At 43.5% G+C, this 19,559-nt stretch overlaps 1 protein-coding gene across 1 annotated transcript in view; it reads left to right on the top strand.

Annotated features, from left to right (window-relative positions):
* METTL24 (methyltransferase like 24) overlaps nucleotides 1-12,025 on the top strand; it is an 86,225-nt gene extending 74,200 nt beyond the window's left edge. The window contains exon 5 of the mRNA XM_077811704.1: nucleotides 11,711-12,025. Coding sequence (XP_077667830.1) covers nucleotides 11,711-12,025 — 315 coding nt within the window. The remainder of the gene's footprint in view (nucleotides 1-11,710) is intronic.
* Nucleotides 12,026-19,559: the final 7,534 nt, after the last annotated feature.

The raw sequence follows: 19,559 nt of genomic DNA, 5'->3' as shown, positions 1-19,559 counted from the left end.
GAATGACAACTGATGTCCAAGAGGCTGCAGATTTTCTTTCGCATATATAGCAATTGTTACATTAATGTCCACACACACCTCACATCCACTGGATTAATTTAATACCTTTAGGAGCTTCTCACTTTCAGTGAATCACTTTTATAGAGACGACAACATTTGAAGAGCTGGCTTGCAGGGAGATGGAGCCTCCCAGGCTGCTGGAGATATAAGGGTTGAGGCTATTTCAACAACTAGCAAAGAGCTCATTTTGAAGATGAGAGGGAATTTGACTGAATTTGGTCATATACCAAAGGATGCGTAGAGAGACCCTAGGTATGCAGTGATATATTTTCCTTAATATAATTTACATTGCATTCAGCATCAGGTTCCTATGGTTTACTGTTGGTTTAGCAAACACAAGAAGAGCTTTAAATACTCTTCAGTGAAATGTTTTTTGTTTTGTTTTTAACTATTTGCTTTATTCTGAAAATAGCCTACCGCAAATGCTCTTCTCTAAGGTGTTTTATTACTTTCTAATGGATTTTTTGAAGTGTTGTAGCTGTGTTGGTCTCAGGATATTAGAGGGACCAGGTCAGTGAAGTAATAGCATTTATTATACCTCACCCACCTTGTCTCTCTAAAGCAGTGGCAGCCATTAACTTCCATGTCTAGTAAGAGAGAACATGACCTTCATCCTCTTCAGTTCTCAGAGTGGTAGCCATGTTAGTCTGTATCAGCAAAAACAATGAGGAGTCCTTGTGGCACTTTAGAGACTAACAAATTTATTTGGGCATAAGCTTTTGTGGGCTAGAACCCATTTCATCAGATGCATGGAGTGGAAAATACAGGAGCAGGTATAAATACATGAAAAGATGGGAGTTGCCTTACCAAGTATGAGGTCAGTCTGTTAGCATGAGGTGAGTTCTGTTAACAACCCACTTTTATACCCTTGCATAATACTGCAGCAGCATAAACAAGATACAAATGTTTGTTCCTCTTTAATGAAGAGAACTGAAGCTCCAGTGAACAGCATTTATTTTCTTGAATAAACATCCGTTCCTAGAAGCATCCAGCAGTGTCTGGGAGATAACATCAAAAAAGCAAAAACGAGAGGATTTTTTTCCTGCTCAGAGGTCAGACAATAGAATGTTCTCTCATTAGATTAAGTTAGCGAGTAAAGGCTAAAGTCAATGCCTAAACCCTAGTACCTTCCCATCCACTGGAATTCACAGGCCTGAGGTTGCAGGGTATGGGGAGAGTCAGGGGCCTGAGAAAGGAATTCACAGAACCCACCGAAGCTAGCCAGGAGCAAAATGCTGTGGAAAGGGCAGGGTTGAGGGTCCAGATCTGACAGGACGTAGGAAGCTGCCTCTCTCTGTTCGGGATCATGAGCTATGGGTATAAGAGCCCAGGGATGGCTAAGCCTCCCCTGGCGCAGCTGCTGGCAAACCCTGCCGGACCCCTGGGCCATGGTGGCCTTGACTCTTCCCCTCCCTGCTCTACTCCTTCTGATAGAGGAGTACTCCTACTCCTGCTCTACTCCTTCTGCTCCCCACCGCCTGATAAGTCTTCTTCCTCTCCTCCACTGAATCCCCTCCCCAAAGGTCCCTGCTGTTCGCCACATCCTGTTCCCTGACCCCCTGCGGGGGTAGAGGAGTCAGGAGGGACATGATGAGCCAGTGGGGTGTGTGTGTGGGGGGTGTGGGGAAGTGAGGAGGTGAGCGGTGGTCATAGGGTTGCCAGGCATCTAGTGTTCAACCAGAATGCCCAGTTGAAAAGGGACCCTGGAGGCTCTGGGCGGCACTGCCGATTGGGCTGTTAAAAGTCCGGGTGGCAGCAGTACAGCCAGGGCCCAGGGCTAAGGCAGGCTCCCTGCCTGCCCTGGCTCCACGTGTCTCCTGGAAGTGGCCACCAAGGCGCATGGCGCCCCTCACCCCGAGTACCGGCTTCGAGGCTCCCATTGGCCGGGAACTATGACCAATGCGAGCTGCGGGGGTGGCGCCTGCCGTCACAAGGGCAACACCCAGTCTCCCTGGCTGCCCATGTGGCTGGGGGGAGAGGGGCCGCAGGGACCTGGTGGCCACTTTCTGGGAGCCGCGGTAAATGCCACTGGGACCCCACACCCCCTCGTGCACCCAATCCTCCATCTGTCCCAGCTCGGTGTCCCCCCATACCCAAATGCTCTCCCGGAGCCTGCATCCCCCCCACCCACACCCCAACCCTCTGCCCTAGCCCTGAGCCCCTTTGTGCACCCCAAGCCCCTAGTCCCCAGCCCCACTCCAGAGTCCACACCCCCAGCCCCCCTCAGCCCCTTCCTACACCCCAAACCTCTCATCCCCAGCCCCACCCCAGAGCGCTCTTCCTTACCCCAAATCCCTCATCCCTGGCCCCAGCGTCTGCCCCCCAGGAGTGAAGAGGCAAGCAGCAAGCCAGCAGTGGCAGAGAGGGTCTTGCATTGGGGGGGGCTCTGGTGGGGGCGTGAGGAGATGAGCGGCCGGCCAGGGGGTGGGGTGGGGAGACGAACGGTGGGCCGAGGGGTGCGGAGGGATGCAGCGAGCCAGGGGGTGTGTCTTGTGGGGAGCAGGGGGTGAGGAGGCAAGCGGGTGGGGTGAGGTGGGTCGTGAAGAGCAGCAGCGGGGTGGCCTAGGGGGCAGGGACTGGGGGAAAGCAGGGATGGAGTGTGGGCAGGGCCAAGTGCAGAAGAAGGAGCTAGCCCCTCCGGGGGCTGCTTCACTTGCCACCCATACTTGGGATTCTCAGCTGTGAACCCTCCCTTTGCACCTAAGCTTTCTCATGGAGGAAGAGACAGCATGAGACCCCATTATAGCCAATAGCCCCGTGGTTAGGATACTCTCTTGGGATATAGGAAAGCTGTTTTCAGGTCCTGCGCTGCCTGATTTGAAGCAGGGACTTTAACCCAGGTGTCCCACATTCCAGGTGAGTGCTAACCACCAGCCTAATGGGTACTGTGTGGTGGGGCTTTCTCCATCTCTCTTGTTGAAGCTGTGCTACTTGGTAACTATTCATTGGGCCAGAGAGCATGCCCAACCAAGAGATTGATACTATAGCCTGCTGGCTAGGGCACTCTGGTGGGATGTGGGGGAGAGAGAGGTTCAAATCCCTTCAGATCTGGCTGCGTAGGGGTTCTTCCATAGCCTAGGTAGATACCCTAACCCCTAGGTTATTCAGAGGCTTGCCTTCATTCTCCAGTACATAATGTAGGATTTAGGCTTCTAAAACTCCTTTTCAAGAGAATTCCTCTACCCCCTGAAGCAACAGTTTGAAGGACCAGCAAGGCCCCGAATAGGTGATATTTTGATCCTTTTCTGTTTAACATAGATAAGCTTTGCAGGTTGGAAAAAACACTCAACACCAGCAGACAGTGCAAATGGTGTCTTCTGTTTCAGAGCAGAGGTTTGCTAGTATTGGTTAATGACACTGACTGCAAGTATAAAAAAGTCACTGGTTGAACATTATGTAAAACATCAACTGAGCCAATCCAACATTTTCACACCTTGCTTCCTCTGGGGTAGCTTAATTTTAGGAATTACTCTAATTTAGTTATAAATGAATGGTCCATTAGCTCAGAATAATCTCAAAAGCAGTGACCAGGGCCAAAAGCTTTAATTACCACACTTTTCTTGCAAGAAAGAGGCTAAAATGAGAACAGGATTTAATGTGAGTTCAATAGTATCAGCAATGGTGAATGGGAAGGTGCTCAGAGCAAGAGATGTGATACATTACATGCCAAGCAAAAAAGAGTACACTGAGCTTTAGAAGCCAATGAGATCGGTCGTATTCAGTTTAGCAGGATTTGGGCAGCTTTTTGGGTGGGCAGGGAACATCCCAGTAATTTTAAACAAGTCATTTCCTGTCAAATGAAAAGACTCTAATGCAATTTAACTGGACTGATTTATTACACCCCAGGGGCTTTGTTTTATCTTTATGTCTCAGCCCTGCTTTCTGGAAGCTGTCTTGACCCAACACATGATGTTCAAAATTTTAAGTCAAAGCCATTTTATGTATTTTTTTATTCCGATATGTTGACCATAAAATATTACTCCTTTAGCCCTTCAGAAAGCATCTAATGTACAGGTCACTGCCAGCAGTAGCAAACCCACAGCCTTTCTCTGCAGAAATAAAGCCAATAAATCTGTAATTCCCCACCTCAGCCCCCACAAAACCATACTCTTTCCCCACATAAATAGGCACCTTCTGCCTCTCAACCTTTTCCAAAAGCCTGCCCAGATAGACCAGCTTTACAACATCCCCTAAATGTCACCACATTTGGGCTACTTTGGACCAAAGGAAAGAGAGGATTCCAATGTCAGGGCTGTCTCCTGGAGAATACTGTGTCAGCAGCTTCTTCTTTTGTATAATTATTATTTATCATTTGTATTACCATAGCACATAGGAGCCCTGTCACGGACCAGGAGCACATCATTCTAGAACAAACACAGAACAAGACGACAGTAAGTAAAGGTTCTCCCTCAGGAGCACCTCCACTGATCCCAGCTGTAGGAGTGTGGCACACGGGGAGAAGTGGTCACGCCCTAGCAGCCAATACTGATTCCAGAGCACAGGTACTTTATGCTCACAGGGAGATACACTGCTTAGCAAGCCAGCTGCTATTTTCTGCACCACCTGCAGTTTCCAAGTTGATTTAAGGTGTAATCCCATGCAGAACACTTTTCAGGACTCTAACTGTGAGGTGAAAAAGGCATGGATGATGGTAGGGAGGCCTACAATTGACAGAAAGGGTGACAGCCTCCTGCTCAGCTGTGGATGGAAAAACACTGTTCTGGCCCCTGCAGCAGTATGATTAGCCAACAGCAGCTGGGAACCAAGAATGAATTATTTGGATATGAAGCTATCTATACAATGCCATCATCTGGAGGACAAAAAGGAACTTTAGTTCTGATCCAAGTTGAGTAAGAAACACAGGCCTGGGTAGGGGCACTTTATCTTTTCACCCAAGCCCTGCACCCTCACCATCCTGGTCAGGGCCCCAGGAGTATGCATGCAACTGCACAGCAGAGCCTCGTCCTCCTCTCACTGTTCAGAGATGACATCCATTCTCTTTGGATTGAAGAGATAGCAGGAAAGGAGGTCCTGCACTGCTGCATCTGCACTTTGCTCTTAAGGATGACCACTGTTCCATCTGCCATCAATTACAACCCAGGGTAGGAGAGAGACAAGGATGCAGGGCAAGGAAATAATAGGGAGCTAAGCAATAGGCTGTTGGTGAAGAGGACAGAAATCAAGTTGAAAGGGGATGAATAGAAAGAAGGAGAAAGAGGGAAAACATACGGAAAGACTGCAGAAAAGAGGACAGCAAGTCACAGAAGAAAGAAAGAAAAAATTTAAAAAACATAATACAGCTTTTTCCCAAGAAAGCTACTGCCAAAATGTGGATTGCATTCATATAGTAGTGTCTAAATTCTTATCTACTGAGGGCATCTTAAACTAAGGGTGGGGTAACAAAAGACAGATACAACAGAAGACTGAGCTTGTCTCATCATGCACTTGATATGAAAATTATAATTTGTTAATCATGGCTTTGGAGGTCAGGCACAGATCAGTCTTATAATCGACTTTTTGGATGAATTCTTAATGTGAAGCTGCAGGGATGTTTGATCATGAGCACTTCCACATAGCTTTGAACTAGCAATAAAATATCCTATTCCCCTCTTCATTCCACATTGAAAAACTGATCCTTTGGAAACAAAGGGATGGTGGCTGACTAACTTGCAATGAATTTGCCATTTCTCTCTTTTGGGGCTGCTGGTGCCACGTGGTGAGTAATTGCTTCCTCCAGCAATCCACTCTCAATTGACTCTTCTCTCCAAGGAGCTCTAAATGGTACTCAGAGGGTACCAAACATCCTAAATCCCTGATAACTCTGCTATTTCTAAGATTTTCAAGGCAAACTGAACTCTTGCTTGTGTAGTGGGAAATGACACAAGGTCACAGCAAGTCATTAGCTTTAAAACAGTAATTGAGCCAGTGTATCATGTGTGAAACATTAGACACCTAAAATCCTCTCCTCACATACTTTCTTCAGTTAGTACATATGCTCTAGTGGTGTGAGGAAAGGGCCCATTTTTCCCTGACTGGTAGAATACTGTTTGTACTTTATAGAAATTGTGTAGTATCCCTTTAAATAGTTTATGCACCCTCTGGTGGGCCTCCCTGTCCCTTTTTGCTGTAGCTACCAGAACCTTGCCAGAGCAGCATAACTGCTGAGCGTTAATAGTCACGGCTATTTGGAACCCAACAGTCTGCATCTGTGTGACTTCCACGTATTCTTAAGGGTGTGGGCAGGAGGACACAAGAGGGTGGTACATCTTCAGAAGGGTAAAATATTTAGAAAACATACAAACTTGGCATTTATAATATCTACATATGTGATTAATCCAATTTATCTTTAATTTCTCAGTCTAATCTCTGGTGTTACTTGGAACAGTTGTAGATAAAATATATCTAGACAATGGCATGATGTTTAAGTTGGTGTCCCTTTAAGCTTTTTAATTATTTATGGTGTATTATAAACAACACAGTAATTTAGAGCAATGTTTCTCAATCTTTTTTGATGCCAGGGACTGGCTTGCTGCCTTCCTAAACTTTGTCAGGGAGATCTCAGGGGCTGGCACTGGTCCATGGACCGGATATTGAGAAATATGTGCTTTAGAGCACAGAGGAGATGCACTCCATGCCCACAGAAGCTTACAATCTAACCCTGAGACCATTTTGTTCAAGGCTATTATTTACTTCCTGTTATTTAATTTCTTAGCATCATTTTTTAATACTTGAATCAGCTGTGGCAGGTTTCATTTAAAAAAGGAAGCCTCTTAGCGGTTTCAGGGACCACACAGTATCCTGTCAGAGATCACAACCTGACTGCAGCTAAAGCGCCCTCTCAGAAGCAACATTGTATGGGGGAAACTCCAAAGACTGACATAACCAAGTCCTGACAGTGTGAAAGTGAATGAGCTATACTTCCACCATTAAGCAGGGGCTTCCGTGCATGAAATAGTGTTCTCAGTGAACAACAGTGGCAGCTCTTTGACGTTGTTAAGAATCTGAGATGGAGTTAAAAATCTTTCCTCTGCAGCTCCCCATACTTTGTTTTCAAGTGGCTTTTTTGTAATCCAGCACTTGAATAATTTTTTCCAGTGTCAGTGTTTTTCTTCAGCAAGTCAATATGTGGCAGCTTTGGCATTGACTGTATAATTCAGTACTGAAAGGAAATAGCTTGAAAACAGAGATCTGGCCCCTAAGCCTCTACAGTCCACCCAGCCACAAGTCACAGAAGCTATCAGTTACACAGATCAAAATTATCTCCCATAGCGTGGATGACTAGATTTCCCACACAGAGCTAAGGCATATGAACAGAGCTCTAACAGCTGGCACCCAGGGCAAATACTAACATTTTCAAAGCTTATTTTGTGGGTTAACTCCCTCAAAGGACTCAAATCTCAAAATCAGAAATTCTCTGCTAGGCGGCACTATGCTGGAATCATTGTATATTGACATCCGGATCCTCAGAGAAGAAATCTGTCAGAAGGTGTTTGGCTTCCAGTAGGTTTTTCAAAATATATCTTTAATCCTAGGAGATAGTCCACAGAGAGGCTTATTTCCATTAGTAATCTGTGTACTTTCATTCAAACTTCTCTCTCTCTCTCACACATGCTCACACAATTTCAAAAGAAAATTAGACCAAGAGTCTGCCAAGCTCAGCCTCCCACCTGGGAGTCCCTGCTCCAAATCAGGCAGAGCAGGGATTTGAATTTGTGACTCCCCTCTTCTAGGTGAATGCCCTAATCCCCAGACTATTGGGTATTCTGGGGTCATGCTTGCTTGTTTTTTGGTGAGATTTCACATCTAGATTTAGTCTGCCAGAGCACAAGTCTGACTGCTTAGGTGCCAAACAGTAGGAGAAGGTATGTGGCCTCTTTCCTCTACATTTCACTCCTGGCTAGTTTAAGCAGTTCCCTGCTCAACTTGCTGGCTTCCGAGAATCCCTTTCTTAGCTGCCTATCTCTCACCATGCATTGTACAAGAAGTCTGGATGCCAATCTTGGTGGCAGGATGCCTAGGGATTAAGTGTTGCATTGCTGAGTGTTACAATGCCTAAGTACCTTCATGGATTTAGCCCTTGGTACATAACAGCAAGTAGGGCAATCGGAGTTGCACATGAGCAGGTGCTAAGTGAACAGATATGTGTATGTGTTTCTGTCTTTGCCTGAGCAGTGAAGAACACTGACTAGTAGAACGTTAAACTAAGAAATTCTGGCTTGGGTATGTATCACATCTCTGCTAGCATCATATTTCTTTTCTGCTCCTTCCAGTATGTGTTTAATAAAGTCATTATTGTGGCTTGGCAACCAACTTTTCTGCAGGATAAAATGAGTTAATAGCCACATTTCAAGTCAGTTTTATGAAAGTGGGATAGAATGTGCAGGGTGCCTGCTGTTCAGCCAATGCAGCTATTATTATTAGGGCTATTAATATTTTTTAGACAATAACTGTAAATAGATTATGACAGAATGACCTCAAACTATATCATTATGGGGCAAGAATAGTGGGGAAATGAGAGAATGAAGCCAAGCAGCAATTTTTCTGAAAAGTTTTCAAACTAGATAATGTCTCCATTTTTGAAAATTACAGCAGTCCCATGAAGATAAAGCCAGTGGTGCCTAAGGCATTGCAGTGTAGTCATGTAATGATCATACTTGTTTAGACTGTAAATTAGCTACAAAAATACAGCAAGGTCCAATTTTTTAAAGGTATTTTGGAAAAGCAGCAGCTATTTGAATTTATAAAGAGGAACTACTGGGTTCATCCCTTAACTACTTTTCACCTTAAATGTCATAATGAGTTAAGGAAATACAATTTATATTTATAGTGCTTGTCAACACAATAGAGTCTAAAATGATTCACAAGTAAACTGATATATAAACTATTAAAGACAAAAAGCTACATTAAAGGTAGCAAAATCAAGCACTGAAAGTTAGGAAGTGCCAGAGTTGAGGATACCTGTGCACCCTTAATTTGGCCCCCTTGTGCTTATGCATTATGATATAGTCTTTAATTACATGATTACACACTATTTTTTCCCACAGGACCCTCTGCCTCATTCAGAGCACAGGATGGACAATACTGACAATGAGCAGCTAGTCAATATTTTATTTTCTCCTCATTGTTCAGTGTGTGGCTGTAAGCTTTATTTACTGTACACTATTCAAACCTTGCTCTGGAGACATAATTATTAGTTTCCTCATAGGCTTTTCTATGGTGCTTAGCACTAAAGTAGCTGAGTGCTTCACAGATGTTTTTTAAATTCATTTTCACAACACCACTGTGAGGTGAAGGAGTATTATATCCCAATTTTGCAAATTGGAAACTGAGCTACAAAGATTAAGGTCAAAAGTATCCAATGATTTTGGGTGCTGAATTTGGTACACCTAGGGCCTGATTTTTTTTTTATAAGTAACATTATATAGCACTTCATATATTCAAAGCACAGTTCCCACTCCCCTTAGTTTCAGCTGCAAGTCAGATGCCAGTGCCTCAAGTCAAGCACCTTGAAAATGAGGATTATACAATTAATGACCACCTGTGGAAAGTTTGGTGTAAGTAGCCTGCCTAGCTTCACATAGGAAATTCCATGGCAGAGGCAGGGGTAGAAGCCAGTTCTTCAGAGTAGCATTCAATTGTCTCCAGTTTGCTTACCCAGCAAGTTCTAGTCATGCCTTTCTGAACTCCCTGTCCTACTCCCAGGTAGGTAGAAAAAAGCAGCACTTCCTTTCAAAACAAGCCCAACCCATTTCAGAGAGAGGGGAGTGGGGGCAGTGCTTAATTTGTAACAAAAGAGGTGCTGGGACTCAGCCCTGGCAAGCCCCAGCACAAATTAAGCCCTGTTACTCACTTTAAGTTCAGTGCTGTGGTGGAGTCCTACACTTACAAAATGGGTTGTGGGATCTTAATAGCCACAAGTGGTCAAGGCCCTGGTTTTAAGCCTCTTCCACTAGAAGGCACGCCTCCACGAGCATGCTGGGACTGATTGAAAGGAAATAGCACCACCAAATGAATCACAAACACCGCTTCCTACAGCACTTCAATGTTCCTTGGAGATCTCCCCTCCAAGAACTCAGACCAACTGGGCATGGCTTGTGAGTTCTGAATGGGTCACAGCAAAACACAAGTCAAAACAGGGTTTCATCTACCACAGCCAAAGAGCTGCATACCAAGCACTCCCCAAATGGTCAGCTTGTGTGCATTTCAGCTGTACACTTCTGTTCTGTCATAGCCGTGTAACAGAAATTTACATAAAAGTTAAATCACAAAAATTGAGACAATATTATCTGACTGACATTAAGCCCACAAACAAGAAAATGCATACGCATATGAAACACTACGTTTCACTCATCTCATTTTCCCCTATAATAAGCATTGCAGTAGCATTGTCATGCCTCATAAGCTGCAATATCTAGGCAAAAACAGGAGGTAAAAGGACACTGAGCCCCACTCCCCCAGCATCTGGACCCCCATACCCTGAAACACCCAGATCCCCCACCGAGTTCTGTCCACACCCAGACACCCACCCCACTGAGTTCCAACCACTTTCACCTGGATCCCCCTGCAGAGTCCCATTACCATTGCACCCAGAACCCCACCAACAAATCCCTGTGTATCCAAATTGCCCCACACGGAACTCTCTCAACCCACACCTGGATCCTCCCACACTAAGCCCCTCCACACTTGGATCCTGACAGGCTGAGCCTGCCTGCCCACATCTTGTGAACCTGGCACAGAGGGGCAGGGCCCTGGGGTGTTTCTGGGGCAGGCCCAGTCCTTGCACCGTGTCAGGGTTGGGTGCAGCCTCACCGCTGAGTTTGTGTCTTGGGGGCGGAGTTGCAGTGTGATCTCCCACCTCTGTTCAGCCAGTGGCCTGTGCTCCCTAATGCCATGCTGGAGCCTACACATTTATTTGACAAATAAAATTCGCAGAATCTTTAACTATTGTGCACAGAATTTTTAATTTTTTGGCGCAGAATGCCCTCGGCTGTAGGACCAAAAACAATTTCACTGTTACTCTCTGCTGCCCTTGTCTGTTGTATGCAGCTGTTTTGTCCTCATATACTTAGATTGGAAGGTCTTTGGGGCAGGGAGGAAGGGAGGGAGTGAGTGTCCTAACATAATAGTCCTGATTGGGACCCTCAGTGTTATTGCTGTACAAACAAACATAACTTGTTGGGCTTAGTGGATTTTGTAATAGTAAAGAAAGTAATGGACAAATACCACTTCCTTCAGCCCAGGCACAGCCAAAGTTAAAGAAAAGTATGATCCAATATCTTTGCATATAAATGTGTGTTTCTCACCCCTCTAACTTTGAGACATGTGGAGGATTTGTAAAGGAATAATAAAATATAGCAGTTTAATGACCACATTAGTACCCTCATTAGAAGCCTCAAACTACAAAGCATTTAAAACAGGGAGTTGAGAGCGTGGGGAGTTGGGGAGGGGAAGCTATGAACAAGCAATTATGAAACTTCAAAAACTGGTTCAATTATCCACAGGAGGTGCTGGGATTGCTAAACAAAAACAGCCATACTCAAGAGTAATTAAGTAAAATTGAATGAAATTGAAAAGCATGGCACGTCAGATGGTTATCAACAGCAATTGCAAAGTCTGTCTTTTTCATAAAGTAATTAGCTTTTTGTTTCAGATTGATGTCCTCAAGGCAGATATGGAAAGTGCTGAGTGGAAAATTTTGGAAAACCTGATTCTGGAAGACATTGTTGAACAGATAGGACAACTGGTCTTTGAAGTCCACATTCATTGGCCTGGATTTGAGGTCAGTGGCAATGACAGCACGGTGGTCCGATATTGGTACAGTCTTCTCAAAGAATTAGAACTGAAGGATTTCAGGCTTTTTCACACTTACAAAGACTTATTGAAACCACAGATGTTTCTGAAAAAGGAAGCCTTCAATGCAAGTAGCTGTTACACACTAAGCTGGGTGAACACAAGATGGAAATAGCATAAAGGAATTGATGACATGTAATCATCCCACTGAACCGTATTAGTGAAAAGGACATTGGAGCAGCTGACAAAAGTTACTGAACTTGCAAACCGAGGCCCTGTTATCAAAATGTTTCTAAGCAATATCTCAAAAGCTGAATGTTATCATGCATTGTTTCGGAAAACTAAAAAGAGATCCGGCATTGAAATTGTTTTGTACATGCATCTTCCATAAGTTACGTAGATAGACTTTATTAGAAACAGATGAGAGATATTTTCTAAGTGTTCGTCTAAAGTGGCTAACAGTTCTCCACACATGGCTGTGGATTGACCCCAGCCTTCCTAAAGGTTAGCAGAGAGCATTCCCCTTCTCTGGCCCTGAAAATTCACTGGGAGCAGCTCTAGTACAGTGAACACCAAGAGATGCTGCTGAAAAAAATCACTGATCCAAATAAGTTACTTTCTCAGGGATGGCCAAGTGATACATTTTCCTTAAATGATTGTGCTTAGACTAGCACCTTTTATTACTTTAAAAACAAACACTCCCATGACAGTTGTGGCAGATTGTTCTCTTCCAACCAACAGTTACTTAAAAGGGACAGTCAATGGGAAATCTAGTCAATTTTTAAAAAGGTGTAATGTATTGTCAGATACTACACCTGCCCCTGGTATATGCATGCCAGCGCCTCCTCCACATGCATTCTTCACTCAAATCAGTCCCCCTTCCAATGGCTAACAAGCTCAAATCACTCAACTGGCCCCTCCAGGTTTCCCTCAGAAGCCCAACTGGCAGGCTCAGTAGGCCCAAGCAATATATTTTAAACTTCCCAGAGAAGTCATTTCCCCCTCTCTTTACCAGAAACATAGTGAAGGAGTGCATGGTTTATGTGAACATTTCAAAAACTCTAGCCCATCCAATACTACCCATCTGAGAGGGGTTAAGAGAGAATTTAGTATTTTTATGTAATGTATTGCCATTAAACTTTGTATTAAATAAAAGACACACAGTCTCCCTTGCTTTGGTACTTCCCCTTCCTTTTCCATTCTTTAACTTCCTTTACTTTCCCATCTGCTCTGAGCCTTGGTGTTTCTCCCCTGCCACTCAGTTTTCAGTCTGTCCTCAATTCATTTTACTATGTTTAATAATGACAGGTTTCAGAGTAACAGCCGTGTTAGTCTGTATTCGCAAAAAGAAAAGGAGTACTTGTGGCACCTTAGAGACTAACCAATTTATTTGAGCATGAGCTTTCGTGAGCTACAGCTCACTTCATCAGATGTATACCGTGGAAACTGCAGTAGACTTTATATATACACAGAGAATATGAAACAATACCTCCTCCCACCCCACTGTCCTGCTGGTAATAGCTTATCTAAAGTAATCGTCAGGTTAGGCCATTTCCAGCACAAATCCAGGTTTTCTCACCCTCCACCCCCCCACACAAATTCACTCTCCTGCTGGTGATAGCCCATCCAAAGTGACAACTCTTTACACAATGTGCATGATAATGAAGTTAGGCCATTTCCTGCACAAATCCAGGTTCTCTCACTCCCTCACCCCCCTCCAAAAACCACCCCCATACACACACAGACTCACTCTCCTGCTGGTAATAGCTCGTCCAAACTGACCACTCTCCAAGTTTAAATCCAAGTTAAACCGGAACATCTGGGGGGAGGGGGGGGGTATCCACCAATGTGATTTATGCCATCATGTGCCAGCAATGCCCCTCTGCCATGTACATTGGTCAAACTGGACAGTCTCTACGTAAAAGAATAAATGGACACAAATCAGATGTCAAGAATTATAACATTCATAAACCAGTCGGAGAACACTTCAATCTCTCTGGTCACGCAATCACAGACATGAAGGTCGCTATCTTAAAACAAAAAAACTTCAAATCCAGACTCCAGCGAGAAACTGCTGAATTGGAATTCATTTGCAAATTGGATACTATTAATTTAGGCTTAAATAGAGACTGGGAGTGGCTAAGTCATTACGCAAGGTAGCCTATTTCCTCTTGTTTTTTCCTACCCCCCCCCCCCCCCCCAGATGTTCCGGTTTAACTTGGATTTAAACTTGGAGAGTGGTCAGTTTGGACGAGCTATTACCAGCAGGAGAGTGAGTCTGTGTGTGTATGGGGGTGGTTTTTGGAGGGGGGTGAGGGAGTGAGAGAACCTGGATTTGTGCAGAAAATGGCCTAACTTCATTATCATGCACATTGTGTAAAGAGTTGTCACTTTGGATGGGCTACCACCAGCAGGAGAGTGAATTTGTGTGGGGGGGTGGAGGGTGAGAAAACCTGGATTTGTGCTGGAAATGGCCTAACCTGACGATTACTTTAGATAAGCTATTACCAGCAGGACAGTGGGGTGGGAGGAGGTATTGTTTCATATTCTCTGTGTATATATAAAGTCTGCTGCAGTTTCCACGGTATACATCTGATGAAGTGAGCTGTAGCTCACGAAAGCTCATGCTCAAATAAATTGGTTAGTCTCTAAGGTGCCACAAGTACTCCTTTTCTTTATGTTTAATAAGACTCTCCTCAATCATTCTTTTCCTGTTTTGCTCCTTTAAGCCCCTCATTCCTTTGTTCACACCTATCATCACAAACTCCCTGCTGTGCTGCTACACCGCACACACCATCATGCTATATAGACCTGCCTTCCGAGGCTGGCAAACAGAGGAAGTTATGTACCATTTTCCTAACACTTGTGTACCATACTAAATGGGTGCCCTGCTACACAATTTCCCCAGATCCATTAACTAATGCCACACAAATACATCAGTCAGTTCTTCTCCTCCCCTGTCCCTCCAGGCTCCCCCTACAAGCAGCATCTTCTCCAGTCAACTGTCTTCCCCCTGTAAGATGGTAGCAGCAGTCGGCTCAGCCCTCTCCTCCTCTTCGCTCTTTCCTTCCCCTGCTGCTTAGTACTGCCTCCCTTGGCTCCTCCCCCAGCGATCTCCAAGCCACCCATTTAGAACCTAGGAATTACCATGGTGGAGCAGACTACTGATCCATCTACTCTTTAGCACAAGCCAGTACTAGATGCTTCAGTGGAAGAGGCAAAATATCCTGAAATTGACAATTATGGAATAACCTGCCTCTTCCACCACCAAGGAATTTTCTTCCTACTCCCTTCCGTGAGAGGCTGCTTTATGTCCTGATGCAATGGGGTTTCTCTCACTTCTAAACATTTAAAAAAGGTAAAAGAAGTCCTTGCTATTTATGTGGCTAATGTCCAATTCTTTTTTGATTCCTAGTAAGTTCTTGGCCTCATTGTTATCCTGTGGCAGAGAGCTCCACAAGAGGCTGGGGCTTCCAGACAGATTGATGTACAGAGGACCCAGTTTATAGATAAGCTTTCAATTTTCATTTCTGTACTAACCTGGGTCCAGGCAGCTGAACTCTGATGTCATGCTAAACAAAGCTTTCAATTTTCATTTCTGTACTAACCTGGGTCCAGGCAGCTGAACTCTGATGTCATGCTAAACAAACCGCTGTAATTATTGATTGCCTCCCAAGAACTACAACACTGAAGAAGCCCTGCAGCTAAGCACTGCACTGACTGATTCACATCATCTACCTGTAGTTACAGATTCCATAGAGGGAGCTTTTCATGGGGTCAATCTACACCAATGAAGTAAATTAGCGTTCTGCTCAAGAAGCTATGATCCTACGGAATGATCTTTGAATGAAAGTGGAGAGGGAATTCCTTCTTTACTACAAGCACGTTGGATGCAAACTCTTATGTAGTGAACAGTAATATTCTTTAGGGGACACAGAGCCATAAGAGTTTGTATAAAAATGCCTGAAGTCGTCAGACTTCCTCAGCTGTTACATGGATCTGACTTAAAAGTGATCACTAACAACCCCGAGAATGTCTGAGTCATCATTTTTCAGAAGTCAGATTGGGATAGTATCAATCAGGGTGTGATTAACAACTTGGTTTTAGAAATAGTGCCACATCATCTTTTCCCGTGGGACAGTCTTCTAATAACTAAACTGGTAATCTATAACAACTCGTTACAGATTAGTAGTGTAAGAAAGCACAAGTTAGAGGCTCCAAACATGGATTATGTAAACTTTTCCCAAGAAATTAAAGGAGACACACAAGTTTATTATAGTTTATTGCTCTGAAACAATGTAGGAGTGTAATGATGGAAATGGACTGAAGTTCCATCATGCATCTCTTGACGTTACAGCAGACTTGTAACTTTAGAATACCCAGAGCTCATCATTTTTCTCGAGATTCCCAAATAAAATCAGGAGTGAGCAGGGTGGGAACAAACGTTTCTGGTTCTGTACCTCCTCCAGGAAAATATTGGAGTAGCTACAGGAGTTCTTTAACATTTGCAGTCTTAGATTAGACAGGACACTCTTTATCGGAGTGCAGGTTGTTCTACTATTTTAGGAAAAAATGAGCAATTCTAGTTTTCCTTACACACTATCCAGACCTTCAGCTTTAGAGTCTCTGATTCTGGCTGTAACAGGTAGGTGTCACGATTTTGGGACTTACTTTTGGTCCCATCCCCCCATGTTTGTTAGTCTTTTCTCATTTAAAGGGCCAAATCTCAGGTTGAAGTAGGGGATGAAATTTACCAAGTCTTTCCATCTTCCCAGTATGCTAATGAATACTAACAAAGTTTAATTTAAAAATGTTTCTCCATCACATATCAAACAGTAACATGGGACAAGTAATGCCACATATGATGCACAAGGCACTTCTTCACCTGAATCTGCCATTGGAATCTGAGAAGATGACTGCACAATAGAGCAGAACCTGTTACTTCTAGAAAAAATCCATCCTGCTTTCCTACTTGTTCCTTTGCTGAAAAAGAAGGGCCTGAATTATTTGTCTGCTTTATATGTACAAAAAGACAAAGTGGATCACACTGATAATCTTTCAATAGCAAAGGAACTCATTCAAAAGTGTAATTCAAGGCTTGCTGCTTTTGGAAATGGAGAGCTAGAATGTCAGATCATTAATATCATACCACTTAACGGCACATTTGCTTTGCATTAGTAACTGTACTGATATAATTGATTAATTCCAGCCTGAGTGACTGACTATATTTTAATTTACAGTTGATTTAAAAGCAGTCAATCCTACATACAGCTGGTGCCCTGTAGAGCTGTAGAGTGTAACACTGGCCACCACTATGCCAAACAATCTCACTTTTCAGGCACCCTCGCTATGGGCATGCTGGACACAGGACGGCTGGTCATTATAGCAAACAGCAGTCCCGTGCTGAGGCATGTTGAAAGGAACTGTTCCATTTTTAGAACACAGAATTGTTTTATTTACAGGTTTTTAAACCTGATCAGGAAAGACAGTAGCAACTCTGGTGCCCTGGCCCCCTCCAAATGTAATTTGTGTTTACACCTCTGGGACCAGACTTTGATCAAGCCTGAATCACAATGTACGAGTCTATGCTAGCAGGAAAGGCATCAGTACTGAAGGATCAAAGGACGTGCAAGAAAAACATGCTGATCCTTTGTGCTATCCTTTAGAATGATGATTCTTGGCAGATGCAAACAAGGCTGTTGCAGGAATCCTAAGGATAAAGCACGTGGAAGGAAATACTCTCAGGTGAATTATTTGAGAGTTGAGCCGAGCTGTTTTATTATCCAAATTGTTGGTTTTATTTCTCATGCTTTTTGGCTAGCATTATTAGATGCGTCTCTGCTCTAGAAAGAACTTTCTGGAATTATTTAGTAGATCACTCCTGGTCTCTTCTTCCTTGGTTACATAACATGACAGTAGTTGTAGTTTATTTAGAGCAGTTTTATTGCTGAAATTTCCAAGGGTAAAGTCACAATAAACACTGACTGAAGTTCAGACACATTTTTGCATCTCTTTCTCCTCTTGGGACCTACAGTCTTGTATGGACAATATCTAAGACTTCCACTTGAACAATGCATTTTCTGAAACGAAAGTCCCTGTTGAGAGATAACTATGTTATGTCATTGTAAGATATTTCAGCTGATTCTGGAATAAGCCTTTGCAGAGATCATCCGCTCTACTTCACTTGATCTGAGAGCCAAACCACAGAATGATCAAAGACAAGCCCACTTCACGATATGTACAGATAAGTTCTCAAGCCTGAATAAGAACTGGAATGTTTCTTCCATTTTGACTAGATTACCCAACCTAAGTAATCATATTTTCAACTGTTCCTGAAAGGAGGGTGTGTGTCGGTATGTACGAACACCCACCCTTCAGGAACAGTTGGGGAAAAAATAAGTGCCTATAGTGATGATCTCTTCCTTTGTATATTTAATATAAGATTAATTTTTGAATCAAAATAATTGGACCACAATGTAATCCAAAGGCTTTTAAATTAAACCCCCACTTACAACAGGCCTGAAAGCACAGGCTGCATATACAATAGTAAAGCTTTAAAAAAGTTTCAGCTCATGAGTGTCCATCTTTTGATCATAAAGGTCCTTTCAGAGCCCTACAACAAAAGGATTAAAGCCTTCTTCTATAACATATTAATGGAAGTTCCATTTAAGGGACAAAAGCCCAGTCTAAAAAATAGGGGTTGGAATAGCTATGCTTTGCACCTCTCTGGGAATGATGATAGCATCTAACAAGCCTCAAACTGGGTTAGTTCTCTTTTGAATATTTTTCTGGAGAGGGAGGCCTTCTTCATTATTTTCCTCCTTTGGAAGACTAATTTCAGTGAGGTAGAGTAATACAGTCTTTGAAGGAAATAATAAGGAGACCAAGCGTTCATATTAAAACCCCTTTAATCCACAGTCTAATCCGTATCACGTAGAAAAAAATGCATAACAGGATAAAGTGCCATGACATCCCTATAAATCTCAACCTCTTGCTAAAGATAACTCCTTTGAGGGTCACAGTGTGAACTAACAGCAATGGTTACTATTCCACATTGTCTACCACCTCGCCAGAGGCTGTTTCAGAGCTAACAGGAGAGGCTGTTGTGACTTGGGTCTGCTGTGAGATCTGGAACACTAGAACCAACAGACCATTAATTACCATTTGGACAACAGATGCAAAGCCACAAAACCCTTCTAAAATAGAGGAGCCAGCTCTGAGTGAGACATGACCATACAGTCACTTCTAAAGAGCCTCAATATGCAAAAATGAAAATGCGAAAAGGAAAGCATTAGGAGTCAGGTAACTCCAAACTACTTTTTTCTTAAAAAGAGAAACAGATAAACTCTACTAACTGGAATTCTTCAATTCCCACTTTTACCTCCCACTCCCAACCCATACTTTTAACTTCAACCTTATTTACCTTTTTGAAGTGAAGCCAAAGCCAAGCTCACTTTGGAGGAAAGTTGTGACTTCAGACAAATAGGTATGTGCCATTCTTTATGGAGATGATGAGGAGTGCTTCATGTGAGCCCAGCCTGATTCGTAGACTTGTGGCCCTGAGAAAGTCTTAATCCACAATCAAAATTTAAGCCACTTGTGAATTTTATTCTTCAGGGAAAAGGGCACGACTTACCACTAGCACTTACCTCTTCAAGGAGAGAGAGAGAGAAGAGGACCTGGCTGTGGAGAAAATGGTTTGAAAAAAA

The sequence above is a fragment of the Eretmochelys imbricata genome, chromosome 3 (genome assembly GCF_965152235.1).
Source record: "Eretmochelys imbricata isolate rEreImb1 chromosome 3, rEreImb1.hap1, whole genome shotgun sequence".
Lineage (NCBI taxonomy): Eukaryota > Metazoa > Chordata > Testudines > Cheloniidae > Eretmochelys > Eretmochelys imbricata.
The sequence above is the reverse complement of the archived record's forward strand: the minus strand, read 5'-3'. Positions and strand labels throughout refer to the sequence as shown.